Source organism: Salmo salar, chromosome ssa27 (assembly GCF_905237065.1).
Source record: "Salmo salar chromosome ssa27, Ssal_v3.1, whole genome shotgun sequence".
Taxonomy (NCBI): domain Eukaryota; kingdom Metazoa; phylum Chordata; class Actinopteri; order Salmoniformes; family Salmonidae; genus Salmo; species Salmo salar.
Window position 1 is genome coordinate 29360001 of NC_059468.1, and position 25382 is coordinate 29385382.

General features: G+C 44.7%; 1 protein-coding gene across 1 annotated transcript in view; it reads left to right on the forward strand.

Moving 5' to 3' along the window:
• kcnh8 (potassium voltage-gated channel, subfamily H (eag-related), member 8) overlaps positions 1-25382 on the forward strand; it is a 76877-nt gene that overhangs the window by 19046 nt on the left and 32449 nt on the right. Inside the window, exon 5 of the mRNA XM_045709610.1 lies at positions 15009-15213. Within this exon, the coding sequence (XP_045565566.1) occupies positions 15009-15213 (205 nt within the window). The remainder of the gene's footprint in view (positions 1-15008; positions 15214-25382) is intronic.

Consider the following 25382-nt stretch of genomic DNA (forward strand, 5'->3'; position numbering starts at 1 on the left):
TACTACTACTACTACTACTACCACCACCATTACTAAACTGTTATCATTACCATCACCACCTATACTACTACTACTACTACTACTACTACTACTACCACCACCATTACTAAACTGTTATCATTACCATTACCACCCATACCACTACTACTACTACTACTACTACCACCATTACTAAACTGTTATCATTACCATTACCACCCAAACCACTACTACTACTACTACTACTACCACCATTACTAAACTGTTATCATTACCATCACCACCTATACTACTACTACTACTACTACTACTACTACTACTACTACTACTACCACCACCATTACTAAACTGTTATCATTACCATCACCACCCATACCACTACTACTACTACTACTACTACTACTACCACCACCATTACTAAACTGTTATCATTACCATCACCACCCATACCACTACTACTACTACTACTACCACCATTACTACACTGTTATCACCACCCATACCACCACTACTACTACTACTACTACTACTACCACCACCATTACTAAACTGTTATCATTACCATCACCACCCATACCACTACTACTACTACTACTACCACCATTACTACACTGTTATCACCACCCATACCACCACTACTACTACTACTACTACTACTACTACCACCATTACTAAACTGTTATCATTACCATCACCACCCATACCACTACTACTACTACTACTACTACTACCACCACCATTACTAAACTGTTATCATTACCATCACCACCCATACCACTACTACTACTACTACTACTACCACCACCATTACTAAACTGTTATCATTACCATCACCACCCATACCACTACTACTACTACTACTGCTACTACCACCACCATTACTAAACTGTTATCATTACCATCACCACCCATACCACTACTACTACTACTACTACTACTACCACCACCATTACTAAACTGTTATCATTACCATCACCACCCATACCACTACTACTACTACTACTACCACCATTACTACACTGTTATCACCACCCATACCACCACTACTACTACTACTACTACTACTACCACCACCATTACTAAACTGTTATCATTACCAATACCACCCATACCACTACTACTACTACTACTACTACCACCACCATTACTAAACTGCTATCATTACCATCACCACCCATACCACTACTACTACTACTACTACTACTACTACCACCACCATTACTAAACTGTTATCATTACCAATACCACCCATACCACTACTACTACTACTACTACTACCACCACCATTACTAAACTGCTATCATTACCATCACCACCCATACCACTACTACTACTACCACCACCATTACTAAACTGTTATCATTACCAATACCACCCATACCACTACTACTACTACTACTACCACCACCATTACTAAACTGTTATCATTACCATCACCACCCATACCACTACTACTACTACTACTACCACCATTACTACACTGTTATCACCACCCATACCACTACTACTACTACTACTACCACCACCATTACTAAACTGTTATCATTACCATCACCACCCATACCACTACTATTTGGAATGATAAACAACAATAATAATTGTAATAACAACAATAGTAATAATAAGTAAGTTACTGCTTACTATGCAGATGTTATTATCCTGTCTTATCTCTCTCTCTCTCTCTCTCTCTCTCTCTCTCTCTCTCTGTCTCTGTCTCTGTCTGTCTGTCTGTCTGTCTGTCTGTCTGTCTGTCTGTCTGTCTGTCTGTCTGTCTGTCTGTCTGTCTGTCTGTCTGTCTGTCTGTCTGTCTGTCTGTCTCTCTCTCTCTCTCTCTCTCTCTCTGTAGGGGAGTGATACATGGGGTAGAGATCCACTGATAACCCAGGGTATCTGTTTTATTAAACCACCCTCTTTTCCCTTCATCACTATTTCCCCCCTCATCCTTCTCCCTTTGTTGCACCTGCCTACTCTCTGTTTGGTTACCTTTCTAAACAATTACTGGCGCACTATCTTGGTGTGTGTGTGTGTGTGTGTGTGTGTGTGTGTGTGTGTGTGTGTGTGTGTGTGTGCGCGTGCGTGCGTGCGTGTGTGCGTGGTGGCCTGGGGAGCAGATTCTGCTGGGTGACGTTCAGGAGTCTGTCTGGGATGCTGCTATAAGGGGTTTATTGGTGTGTTTGTGTATTAGTGTGTGTGTGAGAGAGAGAGAGAGAGAAAGACCGAAAGAAAAAGAGGGAGAAAAAGGTGTAAGCGTATGTAAGTAGATAAAGATTTTCTACACACACAAATGCACACGCGCACACAAACACACAAAATACTTTCATCACACACCGACAGCCCACCTGTGGTGAAGTGTATGATTAGGGCTGTTGCAGTGAGCTTATTACCTCCACACAGTCATGACCGCAGTAAAATTCCACGTGACCGTTAAGTCGCAGAAATATCCTTTCATGCGCTCTGGACATACTTTGGTAGTACCCAACTCACTAACTACCATCAGGTCCTAATGGTCTGGTACTCAGGGCTCTATTGTCCCTCCATCAGGTCCTAATGGCCTGGTACTCAGGATTCTATTGTCCCTCCATCAGGTCTTAATGGCCTGGTACTCAGGGTTCTATTGTCCCTCCATCAGGTCGTCAGGTCCTAATGGTCTGGTACTCAGGGCTCTATTGTCCCTCCATCAGGTCCTAATGGTCTGGTACTCAGGGCTCTATTGTCCCTCCATCAGGTCCTAATGGCCTGGTACTCAGGGCTCTATTGTCGCTCCATCAGGTCACTAATGGCCTGGTACTCAGGGCTCTATTGTCCCTCCATCAGGTCGCTAATGGCCTGGTACTCAGGGCTCTATTGTCCCCTCCATCAGGTCGCTAATGGCCTGGTACTCAGGGCTCTATTGTCCCCTCCATCAGGTCGCTAATGGCCTGGTACTCAGGCCTCTATTGTCCCTCCATCAGGTCGCTAATGGTCTGGTACTCAGGGCTCTATTGTCCCTCCATCAGGTCGTCAGGTCCTAATGGTCTGGTACTCAGGGCTCTATTGTCCCTCCATCAGGTCCTAATGGCCTGGTACTCAGGGCTCTATTGTCCCTCCATCAGGTCCTAATGGCCTGGTACTCAGGGCTCTATTGTCGCTCCATCAGGTCACTAATGGCCTGGTACTCAGGGCTCTATTGTCCCTCCATCAGGTCCTAATGGCCTGGTACTCAGGGTTCTATTGCCTCTCCATCAGGTCCTAATGGCCTGGTTCTCAGGGCTCCATTGTCCCTCCATCTGGTTATAATGGCCTGGTTCTCAGGGCTCCATTGTCCCTCCATCTGGTCATAATGGCCTGGTACTCAGGGCTCTATTGTCCCTCCATCAGGTTCGAATGGCCTGGTACTCAGGGCTCTATTGTCCCTCCATCAGGTCCTAATGGCCTGGTACTCAGGGCTCTAGTGTCCCTCCATCAGGTCCTAATGGCCTGGTACTCAGGGCTCTATTGTCCCTCCATCAGGTCCTAATGGCCTGGTACTCAGGGCTCTATTGTCCCCTCCATCAGGTCGCTAATGGTATCACGTCCTGACCATTGATCTATTGTTCCTTTAATCACTCTGACATCAATGCAAATGCTATCACATCAAATCACATCAAACACTTATCATCAGAACAGTAGGCCTATTACCTCACTGTGATGATCAATATGAAGAAAGAAGTTCAGCAGCAGGTTGAAACAGTGTAAAATGTGGTTGTTGTGGATGTTGTTTCAAAGCCTAACACAATGAAATTGACAATGATTCATGATTAATTAAAAACTCCCATATGCAAATTCGAGCTTATGCATATGCATGGTAAAAAACTTAATAAAAATTATGTTTGTGCCGCATATAGCCAACCGCATATTACACACAACAAAACTGATTTGACCTCTACGGGACCGTGGGACGGTTGGGCTAACGTGTGCTAATGTCATTAGCAAGACGTTGTAAGTAAGAAGTATATTTCCCAGGACATAGACATGGGCAGAAAGCTTACATTCTTGTTAATCTAACTGCACCGTCCAATTTACAGTAGCTATTAGTGAAAAAATACCATGCTATTATTTGAGGAGAGTGCACAGCAACAAAAAATGTTTATCACAGAAGCTGGTTTGATACAAGGTAAATAATGTACTTATATTCAGTCATCTTGTTCTCATTTGTCATCCTGAGGGTCCCAGAGATAAAATGTAACATAGTTTTGTTTGATAAAATACATTTTTCTATTCAAATGTAGGAACTGGTTTCTACAGTTTGAACCCCTGTCATATTTATTTCTCAGCTGCTCATATTAAGCAAAATCAAATCAAATCAAATCAAATTTATTTATATAGCCCTTCGTACATCAGCTGATATCTCAAAGTGCTGTACAGAAACCCAGCCTAAAACCCCAAACAGCAAGCAAAGCATGTGAAAGAAGCACGGTGGCTAGGAAAAACTCCCTAGGAAAAACTCCCTAGAAAGGCCAAAAACCTAGGAAGAAACCTAGAGAGGAACCAGGCTATGAGGGGTGGCCAGTCCTCTTCTGGCTGTGCAGGGTGGATATTATAACAGAACATGGTCAAGATGTTAAAATGTTCATAAATGACCAGCATGGTCAAATAATAATAATCATAGTAGTTGTCGAGGGTGCAACAAGCACGTCCGGTGAACAGGTCAGGGTTCCATAGCCGCAGGCAGAACAGTTGAAACTGGAGCAGCAGCACGGCCAGGTGGACTGGGGACAGCAAGGAGTCATCATACCAGGTAGTCCTGAGGCATGGTCCTAGGGCTCAGGTCCTCCGAGAGAAAGACAGAAAGAGAGAAAGAGAGAATTAGAGAGAGCATATTTAAATTCACACAGGACACCGGATAAGACAAGAGAAATACTCCAGATGTAACAGACTGACCCTAGCCCCCGACACATAAACTACTGCAGCATAAATACTGGAGGCTGAGACAGGAGGGATCAGAAGACACTGTGGCCCCATCCGATGATACCCCCGGACAGGGCCAAACAGGCAGGATATAACCCCACCCACTTTGCCAAAGCACAGCCCCCACACCACTAGAGGGATGTCTCCAACCACCAACTTACCGTCCTAAGACAAGGCCGAGTATAGCCCAGAACGATCTCCGCCATGGCACAACCCAAGGGGGGGCGCCAACCCAGACAGGAAGACCACGTCAGTGACTCAACCCACTCAAGTGACGCACCCCTCCCATGGACGGCATGGAAGAACACCAGTAAGCCAGTGACTTAGCCCCTGTAAAAGGGTTAGAGGCACAGAATCCCAGTGGAAAGAGGGGAACCGGCAAGGCAGAGACAGCAAGGGCGGTTCGTTGCTCCAGCCTTTCCGTTCACCTTCACACTCCTGGGCCAGACTATACTTAATCATAGGACCTATTGAAGAGATAAGTCTTCAGTAAAGACTTAAAGGTTGAGACTGAGTCTGCGTCTCTCACATTGGTAGGCAGACCATTCCATAAAAATGGAGCTCTATAGGAGAAAGCCCTACCTCCAGCCGTTTGCTTAGAAATTCTAGGGACAATTAGGAGGCCTGCGTCTTGTGACCGTAGCGTACGTGTAGGTATGTACGGCAGGACCAAATCGGAAAGATAGGTAGGAGCAAGCCCATGTAATGCTTTGTAGGTTAGCAGTAAAACCTTGAAATCAGCCCTTGCCTTAACATCAAGCCAGTGTAGAGAGGCTAGCACTGGAGTAATATGATAAAATTTTTTGGTTCTAGTCAGGATTCTAGCAGCCGTATTTAGCACTAACTGAAGTTTGTTTAGTGCTTTATCCGGGTAGCCGGAAAGTAGAGCATTGCAGTAGTCCAGCCTAGAAGTAACAAAAGCATGGATTAATTTTTCTGCGTCATTTTTGGACAGAAAGTTTCCGATTTTTGCAATGTTACGTAGATGGAATAAAGCTGTCCTTGAAACAGTCTTGATATGTTCTTAAAAAGAGAGATCAGGGTCCAGAGTAACGCCGAGGTCCTTCACAGTTTTATTTGAGACGACTGTACAACCATCCAGATTAATTGTCAGATTCAACAGAAGATCTCTTTGTTTCTTGGGACCTAGAACAAGCATCTCTGTTTTGTCCGAGTTTAAAAGTAGAAAGTTTGCAGCCATCCACTTCTTTATGTCTGAAACACAGGCTTCTAGCGAGGGCAATTTTGGGGCTTCACCATGTTTCATTGAAATGTACAGCTGTGTGTCGTCCGCATAGCAGTGAAATTTAACATTATGTTTTCGAATGACATCCCCAAGAGGTAAAATATATAGTGAAAACAATAGTGGTCCTAAAACGGAACCTTGAGGAACACCGAAATTTACAATTGATTTGTCAGAGGACAAACCATTCACAGAGACAAACTGATATCTTTCCGACAGATAAGATCTAAACCAGGCCAGAACTTGTCCATGTAGAGCAATTTGGGTTTCCAATCTCTCCAAAAGAATGTGGTGATCGATGGTATCAAAAGCGGCACTAAGATCTAGGAGCACGAGGACAGATGCAGAGCCTCGGTCTGACGTCATTAAAAGGTATTTTAGCCCTTCACAAGTGCAGTCTAAGTGCTATGATGGGGTCTAAAACCAGACTGAAGCGTTTCGTATACATTGTTTGTCTTCAGGAAGGCAGTGAGTTGCTGTGCAACAGCTTTTTCTAAAATTTTTGAGAGGAATGGAAGATTCGATATAGGCCGATAGTTTTTTATAATTTCTGGATCAAGATTCGGCTTTTTCAAGAGAGGCTTTATTACTGCCACTTTTAGTGAGCTTGGCACACATCCGGTGGATAGAGAGCCGTTTATTATGTTCAACATAGGAGGGCCAAGCACAGGAAGCAACTCTTTCAGTAGTTTAGTTGGAATAGGGTCCAGTATGCAGCTTGAGGGTTTGGAGGCCATGATTATTTTCATCATTGTGTCAAGAGATATAGTACTAAAACACTTTAGTATCTCCCTTGATCCTAGGTCCTGGCAGAGTTGTGTAGACTCAGGACAATGGAGCTTTGGAGGAATACCCAGATTTAAAGAGGAGTCTGTAATTTGCTTTCTAATGATCATGATCTTTTCCTCAAATAAGTTCATACATTTATTACTGCTGAAGTGAAAGCCATCCTCCATTTGCGAAGGCTGCTTTTTAGTTAGCTTTGCGACAGTATCAAAAAGAAATTTCGGATTGTTCTTATTTTCCTCAATTAAGTTGGAAAAATAGGATGATCGAGCAGCAGTGAGGGCTCTTCGATACTGCACGGTACTGTCTTTCCAAGCTAGTCGGAAGACTTCCAGTTTGGTGTGGCGCCATTTCCGTTCCAATTTTCTGGAAGCTTGCTTCAGAGCTCGTGTATTTTCTGTATACCAGGGAGCTAGTTTCTTATGACAGATGTTTTTAGTTTTTAGGGGTGCAACTGCATCTAGGGTATTGCGCAAGGTTAAATTGAGTTCCTCGGTTAGGTGGTTAACTGATTTTTGTCCTCTGACGTCCTTGGGTAGGCAGAGGCAGTCTGGAAGGGCATCAAGGAGTCTTTGGGTTGTCTGAGAATTTATAGCACGACTTTTAATGCTCCTTGGTTGGGGTCTGAGCAGATTATTTGTTGCGATTGCAAACGTAATAAAATGGTGGTCCGATAGTCCAGGATTATGAGGAAAAACATTAAGATCCACAACATTTATTCCATGGGACAAAACTAGGTCCAGAGTATGACTGTGGCAGTGAGTAGGTCCAGAGACATGTTGGACAAAACCCACTGAGTCGATGATGGCTCCGAAAGCCTTTTGGAGTGGGTCTGTGGACTTTTCCATGTGAATGTTAAAGTCACCAAAAATTAGAATATTATCTGCTATGACTACAAGATCCGATAGGAATTCAGGGAACTCAGTGAGGAACACTGCATATGGCCCAGGAGGCCTGTAAACAGTAGCTATAAAAAGTGAGTGAGTAGGCTGCATAGATTTCATGACAAGAAGCTCAAAAGACGAAAACGTCATTGTTTTTTTTTTTTTTTAAATTGTAAATTGTAAATTGTACATTTTTGTAAATTCAAATTTGCTATAAGCACATGCTCCGCTATAAACCCAAAGTAGCATACAAAACGGACCGGTTCGAAAGCGAGCAGCCTCCATTCGCTATTCAAGTGCATACAGATGAAATGTATTTTCCCCCTGCTCCTGCCCATTTGATAATGTTCCATTCTAAATCTAAACTTATCTTACATATTAGTAAAGACAAGATTCAATTGAGAATAGTCTGATGGGTGAAAATAAGATCACTTGAGAGAACAGCTGTGCAGACTGAGGCGAGGAACAGAGCGCAAGCTTTTATTGCTACTTTCTCAAATCATCAATAGCCTATAGTCGCACCATGCAGCCAAAATAAAGTTGCCAAATAACTCTACATCTAGCATATAGGACCTGTTTCTAATGTTTACTTCTACTCTCAACATAGAATAACTCTACATCTAGCATATAGGACCTGTTTCTAATGTTTACTTCTACTCTCAACATAGAATAACTCTACATCTAGCATATAGGAATGTTTACTTCTACTCTCAACATAGAATAACTCTACATCTAGCATATAGGACCTGTTTCTAATGTTTACTTCTACTCTCAACATAGAATAACTCTACATCTAGCATATAGGACCTGTTTCTAATGTTTACTTCTACTCTCAACATAGAATAACTCTACATCTAGCATATAGGACCTGTTTCTAATGTTTACTTCTACTCTCAACATAGAATAACTCTACATCTAGCATATAGGACCTGTTTCTAATGTTTACTTCTACTCTCAACATAGAATAACTCTACATCTAGCATATAGGACCTGTTTCTAATGTTTACTTCTACTCTCAACATAGAATAACTCTACATCTAGCATATAGGACCTGTTTCTAATGTTTACTTCTACTCTCAACATAGAATAACTCTACATCTAGCATATAGGAATGTTTCTAATGTTTACTTCTACTCTCAACATAGAATAACTCTACATCTAGCATATAGGACCTGTTTCTAATGTTTACTTCTACTCTCAACATAGAATAACTCTACATCTAGCATATAGGAATGTTTACTTCTACTCTCAACATAGAATAACTCTACATCTAGCATATAGGACCTGTTTCTAATGTTTACTTCTACTCTCAACATAGAATAACTCTACATCTAGCATATAGGACCTGTTTCTAATGTTTACTTCTACTCTCAACATAGAATAACTCTACATCTAGCATATAGGACCTGTTTCTAATGTTTACTTCTACTCTCAACATAGAATAACTCTACATCTAGCATATAGGACCTGTTTCTAATGTTTACTTCTACTCTCAACATAGAATAACTCTACATCTAGCATATAGGACCTGTTTCTAATGTTTACTTCTACTCTCAACATAGAATAACTCTACATCTAGCATATAGGAATGTTTCTAATGTTTACTTCTACTCTCAACATAGAATAACTCTACATCTAGCATATAGGACCTGTTTCTAATGTTTACTTCTACTCTCAACATAGAATAACTCTACATCTAGCATATAGGAATGTTTCTAATGTTTACTTCTACTCTCAACATAGAATAACTCTACATCTAGCATATAGGACCTGTTTCTAATGTTTACTTCTACTCTCAACATAGAATAACTCTACATCTAGCATATAGGAATGTTTACTTCTACTCTCAACATAGAATAACTCTACATCTAGCATATAGGACCTGTTTCTAATGTTTACTTCTACTCTCAACATAGAATAACTCTACATCTAGCATATAGGACCTGTTTCTAATGTTTACTTCTACTCTCAACATAGAATAACTCTACATCTAGCATATAGGACCTGTTTCTAATGTTTACTTCTACTCTCAACATAGAATAACTCTACATCTAGCATATAGGACCTGTTTCTAATGTTTACTTCTACTCTCAACATAGAATAACTCTACATCTAGCATATAGGACCTGTTTCTAATGTTTACTTCTACTCTCAACATAGAATAACTCTACATCTAGCATATAGGAATGTTTCTAATGTTTACTTCTACTCTCAACATAGAATAACTCTACATCTAGCATATAGGACCTGTTTCTAATGTTTACTTCTACTCTCAACATAGAATAACTCTACATCTAGCATATAGGAATGTTTACTTCTACTCTCAACATAGAATAACTCTACATCTAGCATATAGGACCTGTTTCTAATGTTTACTTCTACTCTCAACATAGAATAACTCTACATCTAGCATATAGGAATGTTTACTTCTACTCTCAACATAGAATAATTCTACATCTACCATATAGGACCTGTTTCTAATGTTTACTTCTACTCTCAACATAGAATAATTCTACATCTACCATATAGGACCTGTTTCTAATGTTTACTTCTACTCTCAACATAGAATAACTCTACATCTAGCATATAGGACCTGTTTCTAATGTTTACTTCTACTCTCAACATAGAATAACTCTACATCTAGCATATAGGACCTGTTTCTAATGTTTACTTCTACTCTCAACATAGCCACTTCGTATGCACACTTATATTATTTATATTTTATATGGATAAGTTCAATTATATTCTTCTTACTATAAAATCATAAAAAATAAATAATGTAATTGGACTTATAAGCATATCTTGTCAGCTAAATGAACACGCCTACAGCCTATGGCATGGAGCATAGCCAGAAAACATAGAACTGCAGTATGCCAACTCATATTATGGTGTTCTGAAATACATGTTCTTCTAATCAGAATGTTTCTTTAGACCTGACTAAAATAAATAATGGATTCATTGTGATGGTGTATATTAAATTGATTTATGACACTTTTTTAAATGTTTGACACATACAAAGTTTGACACATACAACAACACAGAGTTACACATGGAGTAAAACAAACATACAGGCAATAATATAGTAGAAAAATAAGTCTATATACAAAGTGAGCAAATGAGGTGAGATAAGGGAGGTAAAGGCAAAAAAGGCCATGGTGGCGAAGTAAATACAATATAGCAAGTAAAACACTGGAATGGTAGATTTGCAGTGGAAGAAAGTGCAAAGTAGAAATATAAATAATGGGGTGCAAAGGAGCAAAATAAATAAATAAACAAATATAGTAGGGGAAGAGGTAGTTGTTTGGGCTAAATTATAGATGGGCTATGTACAGGTGCAGTAATCTGTGAGCTGCTCTGACAGCTGGTGCTTAAAGCTAGTGAGGGAGATAAGTGTTTCCAGTTTTAGAGATTTTTGTAGTTCGTTCCAGTCATTGGCAGCAGAGAACTGGAAGGAAAGCCGGTCGAAGGAGGAATTGGCTTTGGGGGTGACCAGAGAGATATACCTGCTGGAGCGAGTGCTACAGGTGGGTGCTGCTATGGTGACAAGTGAGCTGAGATAAGGGGGAACTTTAGACCTAGCAGGGTCTTGTAGATGACCTGGAGCCAGTGGGTTTGGCGACGAGTATGAAGCGAGGGCCAGCCAACGAGAGTGTACAGGTCGCAGTGGTGGGTAGTATATGGGGCTTTGGTGACAAAACGGATGGCACTGTGATAGACTGCATCCAATTTATTGAGTAGGGTATTGGAGGCTATTTTGTAAATGACATCGCTGAAGTTGAGGATCGGTAAGATGGTCAGTTTTACGAGGGTATGTTTGGCAGCATGAGTGAAAGATGCTTTGTTGCGAAATAGGAAGCCAATTCTAGATTTAACTTTGGATTGGAGATGTTTGATGTGAGTCTGGAAGGAGAGTTTACAGTCTAACCAGACACCTAGGTATTTGTAGTTGTCCACATATTCTAAGTCAGAACCGTCCAGAGTAGTGATGCTGGATGGGCGGGCAGGTGCAGGCAGCGATTGGTTGAAGAGCATGCATTTAGTTTTACTTGTATTTAAGAGCAGTTGGAGGCCACGAAGGAGAGTTGTATGGCATTGAAGCGCGTCTGGAGGGTAGTTAACACAGTGTCCAAAGAAGGGCCAGAAGTATACAGAATGGTGTCGTCTGCGTAGAGGTGGATCAGAGACTCACCAGCAGCAAGAGCGACATCATTGATGAATACAGAGAAAAGAGTCGGCCCAAGAATTGAACCCTGTGGCACCCCCATGGAGACTGCCAGAGGCCCGGACAACAGGCCCTCCGATTTGACACACTGAACTCTATCAGAGAAGTAGTTGGTGAACCAGGCGAGGCAATCATTTGAGAAACCAAGGCTGTTGACTCTGCCAATGAGGATGTGGTGATTGACAGAGTCGAAAGCCTTGGCCAGGTCAATGAATACGGCTGCACAGTATTGTTTCTTATCGATGGCAGTTAAGATATCGTTTAGGACCTTGAGCGTGGCTGAGGTGCACCCATGACCAGCTCTGAAACCAGATTGCATAGCGGAGAAGGTGCGGTGGGATTCGAAATGGTCGGTAATCTGTTTGTTGACTTGGCTTTCGAAGACTTTAGAGAGGCAGGGTAGGATAGATATAGGTCTGTAGCAGTTTGGGTCAAGAGTGTCCCCCCCTTTGAAGAGGGGGATGACCGCAGCTGCTTTCCAATCTTTGGGAATCTCAAACGACACGAAAGAGAGGTTGAACAGGCTAGTAATAGGGGTTGCAACAATTTCGGCAGATCATTTTAGAAAGAAAGGGTCCAGATTGTCTAGCCCGGCTGATTTGTAGGGGTCCAGATTTTGCAGCTCTTTCAGAACATCAGCTGACTGGATTTGGGAGAAGGACAAATGGGGAAGGCTTGGGCGAGTTGCTGTGGGGGGTGCAGTGCTGTTGACCGGGGTAGGGGTAGCCAGGTGGAAAGCATGGCCAGTCGTAGAAAAATGCTTATTGAAATTCTCAATTATAGTGGATATATCGGTGGTGACAGAGTTTCCTATCCTCAGTGCAGTGGGCAGCTGGGAGGATGTGCTCTTTTTCTCCAAGGACTTTACAGTGTCCCAGAACTTTTTTGAGTTTGTGTTGCAGGAAGCAAATTTCTGCTTGAAAAAGCTAGCCTTGGCTTTTCTAACTGCCTGGGTATATTGGTTTCGAACTTCCCTGAAAAGTTGCATATCACGGGGGCTGTTCGATGCTAATGCAGAACGCCACAGGAAGTTTTTGTGTTGGTTAAGGGCAGTCAGGTCTGGAGAGAACCAAGGGCTATATATGTTCCTGGTTCTAAATTTCTTGAATGGGGCATGCTAATTTAAGATGGTGAGGAAGGCATTTAAAAAAAATAACCAGGCATCCTCTACTGAGGGGATGAGATCAGGCATGAGGTCAGGCAGTTAACCCACTGTTCCTAGGCTGTCATTGAAAATAAGAATTTGTTCTTAACTGACTTGCCTATTTAAATAAAGGTAAAATAAAAATAAAATAAAATATTTATATATCTCTTTATTATGTGTGGGAATACTTTGTGATAGAGTTCTAAAATGAAAATCACTTGGAGCTGATTTGCTGGTGTTTCTTAATTTTGAATTTTTTGGTCAGAAAACCTTGGAGGCTCCTATAAAATCACCCATGGGCCAAATTCGGCCTGCGGTCTGCCAGTTGGGGAACCCTGATGCAGTGTATCCCAAATGGCACCATATTTCCGATATTGTGCACTACATTTGACCAGGGCCTGTAGGACCTACAGGCAATACTGTGCCCTTTAGATCGCATCCACAGTGTTCATGCATTCCTGTTGACAGGAAATCACTCTCTGAGCTCGTTCTCTCTCACATTGCCTTCAGCACCAAGCACTCAAATATCAAAGAAATTAAAGAAGTGTGAGAATATGCAGCACTGTATTTAATCAAAGCATGGAGGAGAACTATATTCCTGTTGAAGATTATAAGAGTGATGATGACCATGAGCTTTAATGATGCAGTTGGTCTCATTCTAAAGAATTTAATATTGCTGATCTACTCTAACATATAGTGATGATGATGGTGATGATAATGATGGTGGTGATGGTGATGATAATGATGGTGGTGATGGGGATGATGATGGTGATGGTGATGTTGATAATGATGGTGGTGATGATGATGATGAGAATGATGGTGGTGATGATGATGATGATGATGATGGTGATGATGATAATGATGGTGGGGATGATGATGGTAATGATGTTAATGATGGTGGTGATGATAATGATGGTGGTGATGATGATGATGATAATGAGGGTGGTGATGCTGATGATAATGATGGTGGTGATAATGAAAATGATGGTGGTGATGATGATGGTGGTAATGGTGATGATGATGATAATGATGGTGGTGATGCTGATGATGATGGTGTTGATAATTATGGTGGCGATGATGATAATAATGATGTGGTGATGATGATGATAATGATGGTGGTGATGATAATGATGGTGGTGATGATGATGATAATGAGGGTGGTGATGCTGATGATAATGATGGTGGTGATAATGATAATGATGGTGGTAATGGTGATGATGATGATAATGATGGTGGTGATGCTGATGATGATGGTGATGATAATTATGGTGATGATGGTGATGCTGATAATGATGGCGGTGATGGTGATGATGATAATGATAAAGGTGATGATAATGATAAAGGTGATGGTGATGATGATAATGATGGTGGTGGTGATGGTGATGATGATAATGATGGTGATGATAATGATAAATGTGATGGTGATGATGATAATGATGGTGGTGATGATGATGATAATGATGATGATGGTGATGGTAATGATAAAGGTGATGGTGATGATAATGATGGTGGTGATGGTGATGATGATAATGATGGTGATGATAATGATAAAGGTGATGTGATGATGATAATGATGGTGATGATAATGATAAAGGGGATGGTGATGATGATAATGATGGTGGTGATGGTGATGATGTGTTTAGCTATGTTGGTGGTTTTGGTCATGATGAGGAGGAGGAGTAGGATGAGCAAGAATGTGTGTTGTTTGGTTGAATAGGTTATGATGATGATGAAGAGGATGAAGACACTTGCCACTAGCTCCCCTCTGTACCTCCTCTGCTGTCACTGTAATAGAACCACACCTGTCATTCATTCCCCACCCAGGTATCAGTAGTCCACCTGTTGAAGACAGTGCGTCTGCTCCGGCTGCTGCGTCTGCTCCAGAAGATGGACCGGTACTCCCAGCACAGCACTGTGGTGCTCACCCTGCTCATGTCCATGTTCGCCCTGCTGGCCCACTGGATGGCCTGCATCTGGTACGTCATCGGCAAGAAGGAGATGGAGGCAAACACCTACTCCTGGGACATCGGTGAGTGGTGGGAGCGAGTAGTTTTGTCTGAGAGGGGATCAGGGATTTGGGTGGGTATTGCATCAGTGAGCTGTTTGTTCTGTCTTACGGGGGGTGAAGGGGGGGCGTCAGAGATGGGGAAAGTAGGGGTCAGGAAGAGAGGTGGAAGAGTGAGGGGTGAGCATGTCTGAGAATCGACCAGGGGTGGCATCGCAGGGTAAGCAGCAAGTTCTGTCTGGAGGGGTTCAGGGACGGGATCATTTACCTGGCTAGAGACCATGAACATCAATGGACGAGACGGACATTGGTGAGCAGCTTGTTCTGTCTGGAGGGGTTCAGGGATGGTGCTGACATTTGGTGAGAGGGCGTTTTTGGTTAATAGTGTCAGCTGGTCATGGCAGCATATCATGGCTATTGTGTGGTTGTTTTGGGCTATCATCTGAACTCAACAAAAAAAGAAACATCCTCTCACTATCAACTGCTTTTATTTTCAGCAAACTTAACATGTGTAAATATTTGTATGAACATAAGATTCAACAACTGAGACATAAACTGAACAAGTTCCACAGCCATGTGACTAACAGAAATAGCATAATGTGTCCCTGAACAAAGGGGGGGGGGTCAAAATCAAAAGTAACAGTCAGTATCTGGTGTGGCCACCAGTTGCATTAAGTACTGCAGTGCATCTCCTCCTCATGGACTGCACCAGATTTGCCAGTTCTTGCTGTGAGATGTTACCCCACTCTTCCACCAAGGCACCTGCAAGTTCCCAGACATTTCTGGGGTGAATGGCCCTAGCCCTCACCCTTCGATCCAACAAGTCCCAGACGTGCTCAATGGGATTGAGATCTGGGCTCTTCACTGGCCATGGCAGAACACTGACATTCATGTCTTGCAGGAAATCACGCACAGAACGAGCAGTATGGCTGGTGGCATTGTCATGCTGGAGGGTCATGTCAGGATGAGCCTGCAGGAAGGGTACTACATGAGGGAGGAGGATGTCTTCCCTGTAACGCACAGTGTTGAGATTGCCTGCAATGACAAAAAGCTCAGTCCAATGATGCTGTGACACACCGTCCCAGAGCATGACGGACCCTCCACCTCCAAATCGATCACGCTCCAGAGTACAGGCCTCGGTGTAACGCAAATCCGACCATCACCCCTGGTGAGACAAAACCACGACTCGCCAGTGAAGAGCACTTTTTGCCAGTCCTGTCTGGTCCAGCGATGGTGGGTTTGTGCCCACAGGTGACGTTGTTGCCGGTGATGTCTGGTGAGGACCTGCCTTACAACAGGCCTACAAGCCCTCAGTCCAGCCTCTCTCAGCCTATTGCGGACAGTCTGAGCACTGATAGAGGGATTGTGCATTCCTTGTGTAACTCTGGCAGTTGTTGTTGCCATCCTGCACCTGTCCCGCAGGTGTGATGTTCGGATGTACCGATCCTGTGCAGGTGTTGTTACACGTGATATGCCACTGTGACGATGATCAGCTGTCCATCCCACCTCCCTGTAGTGCTGTCTTAGGTGTCTCACAGCACGGACATTACAATTTATTGCCCTGGCCACATCTGCAGTCCTCATGCCTCCTTGCAGCATGCCTAAGGCACATTCACACAGATGAGCAGGGACCCTGGGTGTCACGTCCTGACCAGTGAAAAGGGTCACTTGCCATAGTAGAATGGTCAGGGCGTAGCAGGGGGGTTGTTTTGTTTAGTTTTTTCTAGGGGAATTTGTTCTAGTTTTCTATTTCTATGTTTCGTTTTCCATGTTTTCCACGTCTGTGACAGAACCACATACCATAAGAAGACCAAGCAGCATGGGAGGAGGAGCAGGACTGAGCACTATGGCTTGGAGTTATGGACCTGGGAAGAAATCCTGGATGGGGCAGGACCGTGGACAAGGCCGGGAGAGTATCGCCACCCGCCGGAGGAGATAGAGGCAGTGAAGCGGAACGGCGTTACTGGGAGGAACGGCTGGAACGGCAAGAGGAGGCTGAGAGGCAGCCCCCAAAAATGTTTGGGGGGGGGCATACGGGTAGTTTGGCTAGGTCAGGGGGAGCCCTGACCTAACTTCCCGGGCGTATAGGAGAGATGCGTGTAGCAAACCGGAGCCAGTTAAGGAGTCAAGCGTTGAGTTCGACGCGAGATTCTGGGAAATTGTACTGCCGGAAAGGGCACTGCAGAGCGGGCGTGCAGAGGGGCGAGAAATACATTACAGTATGATGCGCACTATCTCGCCCATCCGCACGCACAGTCCGGTGCGGTCGGTACGGGCTCCGCAGCGTTGCCATGCGAGAGTTGGCCGGCAGCGAGGAAGAAGTGCACCGGTTCAACGCATCTGGCCTCCAGTGCGTCTCCTCGGCCCAGTTTATCCTGCGCCTGCCCTACGCATGGCAGCCCTCCTTCCCCAGCACAGCCCAGTTCGCCCTGTGCCAGCGCTCCGCCCGTGCCGGGCTACAGTGACCATCCAGCCAGGACGGGGTGTGCCAGCCCTGAGCTCCAGACCTCCGGTGTGCCTCCACTGCCCAGTGTGCCTTGTGCCTGCTCTGCGCACCCAGTCTCCTGTGCGTCTCCCCAGTCTTGTGAGACCGGTTCCAGCTCCCCGTAGGAAGCCTCCAGGGATGATCCATGGCACAAAGCCTCCAGTGATGATCCATGGCCCGGAGCCTGTAGGGATGATCCATGGCACGAAGCCTCCAGTGATGATCCATGGCCCGGAGCCTGTAGGGATGATCCATGGCACAAAGCCTCCAGTGATGATCCAAGGTGCGGAACCAGTAGTGATGATCCATGGCACGGAGCCTGCAGCGATGCTCCTCAGCCCGGAGCCTCCAGCGACGCTCCTCAGCCTGGAGCCTCCAGCGACGCTCCTCAGCCCGGAGCCTTCAGCGACGGTCTGCAGCCCAGAGTCTTCAGCGACGGTCTGCAGCCCAGAGTCTTCAGCGACGGTCTGCAGCCCAGAGCCTTCAGTGACGGTCTGCAGCCCAGAGCCTCCGGCGGTGGTCGGCAGTGCAGAATGGGGGCTACGCCCGGAGCCAGAGCCACCTCCGTAGCTGGAGGATTGGCAGAAGGGCTTAGGGTGTAGCACAGGAACCGTCGTAGACGGTGGCCACCCTCCCTTCCCTCCCTTTAGGTTTGGGGTTGTTTTTGTGGGTTTTGTTTGGGGTGCAGTCGGGGCCTGCACCTTCGGGGAGGGGGGGGATGGTACTGTCACATCCTGACCAGTGAAAAGGGTCATTTGCCATAGTAGAATGGTCAGGGCATGGCAGGGAGGTTGTTTTGTTATTTTTGGGGTTTTTTTGTGCTAGGGGAATTTGTTCTAGTTTTCTATTTCTATGTTTCGTTTTCCATGTTTGGCCGAATATGGTTTCCAATCAGAGGCAAGTGTCTTTCGTTGTCTCTGATTGGAAGACATACTTAGGCAGGCTGTTTTCCTTTGGGTTTTGTGGGTGGTTGCTTTCTGTTTAGTATGTTTGTATACCTGACAGAACTGTTTGGCTGTCGTTAGTTTTTTTCTTTGTGAAGTGCTTCCATTTAAAATAAAAGGATGAGCACTCAACACGCTGCGCCTTGGTCTCTTCACTACGAGGTCTGTGACACTGGGCATCTTTCTTTTGGCGTTTTTCAGAGTCAGTATAAAGGCCTCTTTAGTGTCCTAAGTTTTCATAACTGTGACCTTAATTGCCTACCGTCTGTAAGCTATTAGTGTCTTAACGACCGTTCCACAGGTGCGTGTTCATTAATTGTTTATGGTTCATTGCACAAGCATGGGAAACAGTGTTTAAACCCTTTAAAAGGAAGATCTGTGAAGTTATTTGGATTTTTACGAATTATCTTTGAAAGACAGGGTCCTGAAAAAGGGAGTTTATTAGCTTCCCAACCAGCATCTCGCTATGCAGTTTTAATGGCTGTGTTGATTATTTTATTGATTCAACTGATTTCTAATGAGACACTCATTACACTATAAAATATTCATGCACGGGGAAGGAATTTAATGTGACTGGGGAAAAACATGTCCTGTTTTTATTTGTTTCTGGGGTTTTGATTGACAGAGTAGCGTAGTCCCACAGTAATGACTAGTCGCCGGGCCCCAGGCCCCCGAACATGTAATGTCCAACACATAATGAGGCCTCTAGGGCTGATCCCTAGTCAGTATCGATGAGCCAGGCTCTATTCTCAATTACCTCTCCCTGACGTCTCCAAACTGATTCTGGGTCAGTATTGATGGGGCCATGAGAAGCTGATGCTGTTTTTCCAATTAACTGAGCCTCAGTGTCATGCAGGATTAATGTGCTGTATCTCAATTATGTAATTCTAATGCTGATCCCACGTTAGTGAGAGAGGTATATCCAATTACCATTCTTAAGTGTCTGGTGGAGGTCTCAGGGACCTGCTGATTGTTTCAACACTCACGTTATAGATAGGAGCTGACCTAGGATTAGTTTTGGTTCTCAGGTACCTGGTATCAGGGATGGATTGCGACCAGAAATCATCCTGGATGTTTCTAACACACAGGCCCATTACTTTAGCCTCCTTCCACCATCCTGCAGCGGAAAGAATGGTGGATTAGTCTACCATTATTTAAAAACCTATCTGGGAACCTGGGACGTTTGCGTCCCACCCTAGTCAACAGCCAGTGGAATCGCGTCACGCGAAATACAAATACCTCATAAATGCTATAACTTCAATTTCTCAAACATATGACTATTTTACACCATTTTATAGATACACCTCTCCTGAATCGAACCACGTTGTCCGATTTCAAAAAGGCTTTACAGCAAAAGCAAAACATTAGATTATGTTAGGAGAGTACCCTGCCAAAAATAATCACACTGCCATTTTCAAAGCAACTAGCATGCATCAAAAATACCCAAAACACAGCTAAATGCAGCACTAACCTTTGACAATCTTCATCAGATGACACTCCTAGGACATCATGTTACACAATACATGCATTTTTTGTTCGATAAAGTTCGTATTTATATATAAAAACAGCCTTTTACATCGGCGCATGACGTTCAGAAAATATTTTCCCTCAAATGCTTCCGGTGATCAGCGCTACAATTTACAAAATTACTATTCGAAAACATTGGTCAAATATAATATTGTCATTCAAAGAATTATAGATTAACATCTCGTGAATGCAACCGCATTGCCAGATTTAAAAATAACTTTACTGGGAAATCACACTTTGCAATAAACGAGGTGCTATGCTCAGAAAAATAGGCTAGGCGATACAGGTTAGCGCCATCTTGGAGTCATCTAAAATCAAATATACTATTGTAAATATTCACTTACTGTCACGTCCTGACCAGTATAAGGTTAATTGGTATTGTAGTTTGGTCAGGACGTGGCAGAGGGTATTCGTTTTATGTGGTTCGGGGTGGTGTGTTTTGTTGAAGGGGCATTTGGTTTAAGTATTCCGGGGTTTTTGAGCACTGTTTGGTTTTCAGGTATTCTATGATTTTGTCTAGTATGTCTGTTTCTATGTTTGGTTAATTGGGGTTGGGACTCTCAGTTGAAGGCAGGTGTTGTCTATCTGCCTTTGATTGAGAGTCCCATATATGAGGGTTTGTTATTTGTGGGTGATTGTTCTGTGTTGAGCCTATGCTTTGCCAGACTGTTGGTTGTTCGTTCATGCTCGTGGTTTGTTATTTTGGCATTAATTTTGAAAATAAATAAACGTCAAGATGAGCCTGCACTTACCTGCTGCGTATTGGTCTACCTTTTCCGACGACGATTTCGCAATATCGTCAGAAGACGAAGATAAGTGTGACAGAATCACCCACCACTCAAGGACCAAGCAGCAGTGGAAGGAGCAGAGGGAATTCGAGTTGGACTGGCGGGAGAAGTGGACCTGGGAGGAAATTCTGGACGGGGCCGGACCTTGGCACCAGGCTGGGGATTATCGCCGCCCGCAGTGGGAAATTGAGGCAGCCAAGGCAGAGAGGCGGAGGTACGAGGCCATGGACGCGCTGAGGATGAAGCACGAGAGGCACCCCCAATAAAACATTTTTTGGGGGGGCACACGGGTAGTTTGGCTAGGCATAGGAAGAGCCGGAAGCCAGCTACCCGTGGTTATATGGAGGAGCGTATGGGGTGGAGAGCGCCATAGTGCGCTCCTCAGCGAAACATCTCACCCATACGCACGCACAGTCCGGTGCGCGTTGTTCCAGCCCCTCGCAGGTGCCATGCTAGAGCGGGCATCCAGCCTGGTAGGAGGATGCCTGCGCAGCGCATCTGGTCGCCGGTACGCCTCCGAGGACCAGGCTACCCAACTCCCGCTCTACGCACGGCTACCATCAGGCCCCTGCACAGCCCAGTCTGCCCTGTACCAGCACCCCGCTCGTACAGGGCTACTAGTTCCATCCAGCCAAGACGGGTTGTGCAGGAGGTAAGATCAAGACCGACTGTGCGCCTCCATAGCCCTGGGTTTCCTGCTCCTGTCTCTCGTGCGGACCCGGAAGTGCGTCAACCCAGTCTGACTCGTCCTGTTCTCGCTCCCCGCACTAGCCTTCAAGTGCGTAAACCCAGCCACGCCAGTCAACAGTCACCGGAGCTGCCCGCCAGTCAACAGTCGTCACCGGAGCTGCCCGCCAGTCAACAGTCGTCACCGGAGCTGCCCGCCAGTCAACAGTCGTCGTCGGAGCTGCCCGCCAGTCAACAGTCGTCGTCGGAGCTGCCCGCCAGTCAACAGTCGTCGTCGGAGTTGCCCGCCAGTCAACAGTCGTCGTCGGAGTTGCCCGCCAGTCAACAGTCGTCGTCGGAGTTGCCCGCCAGTCAACAGTCGTCGTCGGAGTTGCCCGCCAGTCAACAGTCGTCGTCGGAGTTGCCCGCCAGTCAACAGTCGTCGTCGGAGTTGCCCGCCAGTCAACAGTCGTCGTCGGAGTTGCCCGCCAGTCAACAGTCGTCGTCGGAGTTGCCCGCCAGTCAACAGTCGTCGTCGGAGTTGCCCGCCAGTCAACAGTCGTCGTCGGAGTTGCCCGCCAGTCAACAGTCGTCGTCGGAGCTGCCCGCCAGTCAACAGTCGTCGTCGGAGCTGCCCGCCAGTCAACAGTCGTCGGAGCTGCCCGCCAGTCAACAGTCGCCGGAGCTGCCCGCCAGTCAACAGTCGCCAAAGAGGTCAGACTGCGCTGAACTGCCGGAGTGGCCAGACTGCGCTGAACTGCCGGAGTGGCCAGACTGCGCTGAACTGCCGGAGTGGCCAGACTGCGCTGAACTGCCGGAGTGGCCAGACTGCCCTGAACTGCCGGAGTGGCCAGACTGCCCTGAACTGCCGCAGTGGCCAGACTGCCCCGAGTTGCCAGACTGCCCAGAGTTGCCAGACTGCCCAGACTGCCCAGAGTTGCCAGACTGCCCCGACTGTCCCGAGTTGCCAGACTGCCCCGACTGTCCCGAGTTGCCAGACTGCCCCGACAGCCTGGAACGGCCTGAGCCGGAGCCACTCCAGAGATAGGTGGGTTGGGGAGGGGGGGTGTAGCACAGTGCCGTCGTTGACGGCAGCCACCCACCCTTCCCTCCCTTTAGTAAGGGGGGATTTTTTTTTGGTGTTGCTTGGGGTTATTTTTGTTAAGGTGCTTCCGGGGTTAGCACCTTTAAGGGGGGGGGGGGGGTACTGTCACGTCCTGACCAGTATAAGGTTAATTGGTATTGTAGTTTGGTCAGGACATGGCAGAGGGTATTCGTTTTATGTGGTTCGGGGTGGTGTGTTTTGTTGAAGGGGCATTTGGTTTAAGTATTCCGGGGTTTTTGAGCACTGTTTGGTTTTCAGGTATTCTATGATTTTGTCTAGTATGTCTGTTTCTATGTTTGGTTAATTGGGGTTGGGACTCTCAGTTGAAGGCAGGTGTTGTCTATCTGCCTTTGATTGAGAGTCCCATATATGAGGGTGTGTTTGTGATTGTTATTTGTGGGTGATTGTTCTGTGTTGAGCCTATGCTTTGCCAGACTGTTGGTTGTTCGTTCATTCTCGTGGTTTGTTATTTTGGCATTCATTTTTGAAAATAAATAAACGTCAAGATGAGCCTGCACTTACCTGCTGCGTTTTGGTCCTCCATTTCCAACGACAAGCGTGACACTTACCTTTGATTATCTTCATCAGAAGGGACTTCCAGGCATCCCAGGTCCACAACAAATGTAGTTTTGTTTGAAAAAGTTAATAATTTATGTCCCAATAGCTCCTTCTTGTTAGCACGTTCCGAAGGCTACTCAAAATGTACGAGGCGCGCGGGACTTGTCGTCACGAATGTGCAAAAAATATATATTTACTTTCGTTCAAACATGTCAAACGTTGTATAACATAAATCTTTAGGGCCTTTTTCAATCAGAGCTTCAATAATATTCAAGGCGGACAATTGCTTTGTCTTACTAAACGTTTCGGAACGGTACTCTCGTAATGGCCCTCCCTCTATTACCAACTTTCCAGGCCTCTCGTTCGGTCAGTTTTTACCGGAGAAGACTCAAATCACTTTGTAAAGACTGTTGCCATCTAGTGGAAGCCTTAGGAAGTGCTAAATGAATCCTAACTTACGGTGTGTTTCATAGGCAAAGTGTTGAAGGTGATTCCACAAATCAGATTTCCACTTCCTGCATGGAATCTTCTCAGGTTTTTGCCTGCCATATGAGTTATGTTATACTCACAGACACCATTCAAACAGTTTTAGAAACTTTCGAGTGTTTTCTATCCAAATCTACTAATTATATGCATATTCTAGTTACTGGGCAGGAGTAGTAACCAGATTAAATCAGGTATGTTTTTTATCCGGCCGTGCAAATACTGCCCCCTAGCCCCAACAGGTTAACCTCTCTAGGGTCGGTGGGATGAAATCGTCCCACCTACGCAACAGCCAGTGTAATCCCGTGGCGCGATATTCAAATACCTTAGAAATGCTATTACTTCAATTTCTCAAACATATGACTATTTTACACCATTTTAAAGACAAGACTCTCGTTAATCTAACCACACTGTCCGATTTCAAAAAGGCTTTACAGCGAAAGCAAAACATTAGATTATGTCAGCAGAGTACCCAGCCAGAAATAATCAGACACCCATTTTTCAAGCTAGCATATAATGTCACATAAACCCAAACCACAGCTAAATGCAGCACTAACCTTTGATTATCTTCATCAGATGACAATCCTAGGACATTATGTTATACAATACATGCATGTTTTGTTAAATCAAGTTCATATTTATATCAAAAAACAGCTTTTTACATTAGCATGTGACGTTCAGAACTAGCATACCCCCCGCAAACTTCCGGTGAATTTACTAAATTACTCCCGATAAACGTTCACAAAAAACATAACAATTATTTAAAGAATTATAGATACAGAACTCCTGTATGCACTCGCTATGTCCGATTTTAAAATAGCTTTTCGGTGAAAGCACATTTTGCAATATTCTGAGTAGATAGCCCGGCATCACAGGGCTAGCTATTTAGACACCCACCAAGTTTAGCCCTCACCAAAGTCAGATTTACTATAAGAAAAATGTTATTACCTTTGCTGTTCTTCGTCAGAATGCACTCCCAGGACTTCTACTTCAATAACAAATGTTGGTTTGGTTCAAAATAATCCATAGTTATGTTCAAATATCCTCTGTTTTGTTCGTGCGTTCAAGACACTATCCGAACTGTAAAGAAGGGTGACGCGCCCGACGCATTTCGTGACAAAACATTTCTAAATATTCCATTACCGTACTTCGAAGCATGTCAACCGCTGTTTAAAATCAATTTTTATGCCATTTTTCTCGTAAAAAAGCGATAATATTCCGACCGGGAAACCGTGTTTACGTTCAAAGAGAGACAAAATAAAAACATGGGGTCGCCTCGTGCACGCGCCTCAGTCTCATTGTCCTCTGATAGACCACTTACCAAAGGCGCTAATGTTTTTCAGCCAGGGGCTGCCTCGACATCATTCAGCTTTTTCCCGGGTTCTGAGAGCCTATGGGAGCCGTAGGAAGTGTCACGTTACAGCAAAGATCCTAAGTTTTCAATAAAAAGAGTCAAGAAGCCCAAGGAATGGTCAGAGAGGGCACTTCCTGTACAGAATCTTCTCAGGTTTTTGCCTGCCATATGAATTCTGTTATACTCACAGACACCATTCAAACAGTTTTAGAAACTTTGGGGTGTTTTCTATCCAAAGCCAATAATTATATGCATATTCTAGTTTCTGGGCAGTAGTAATAAC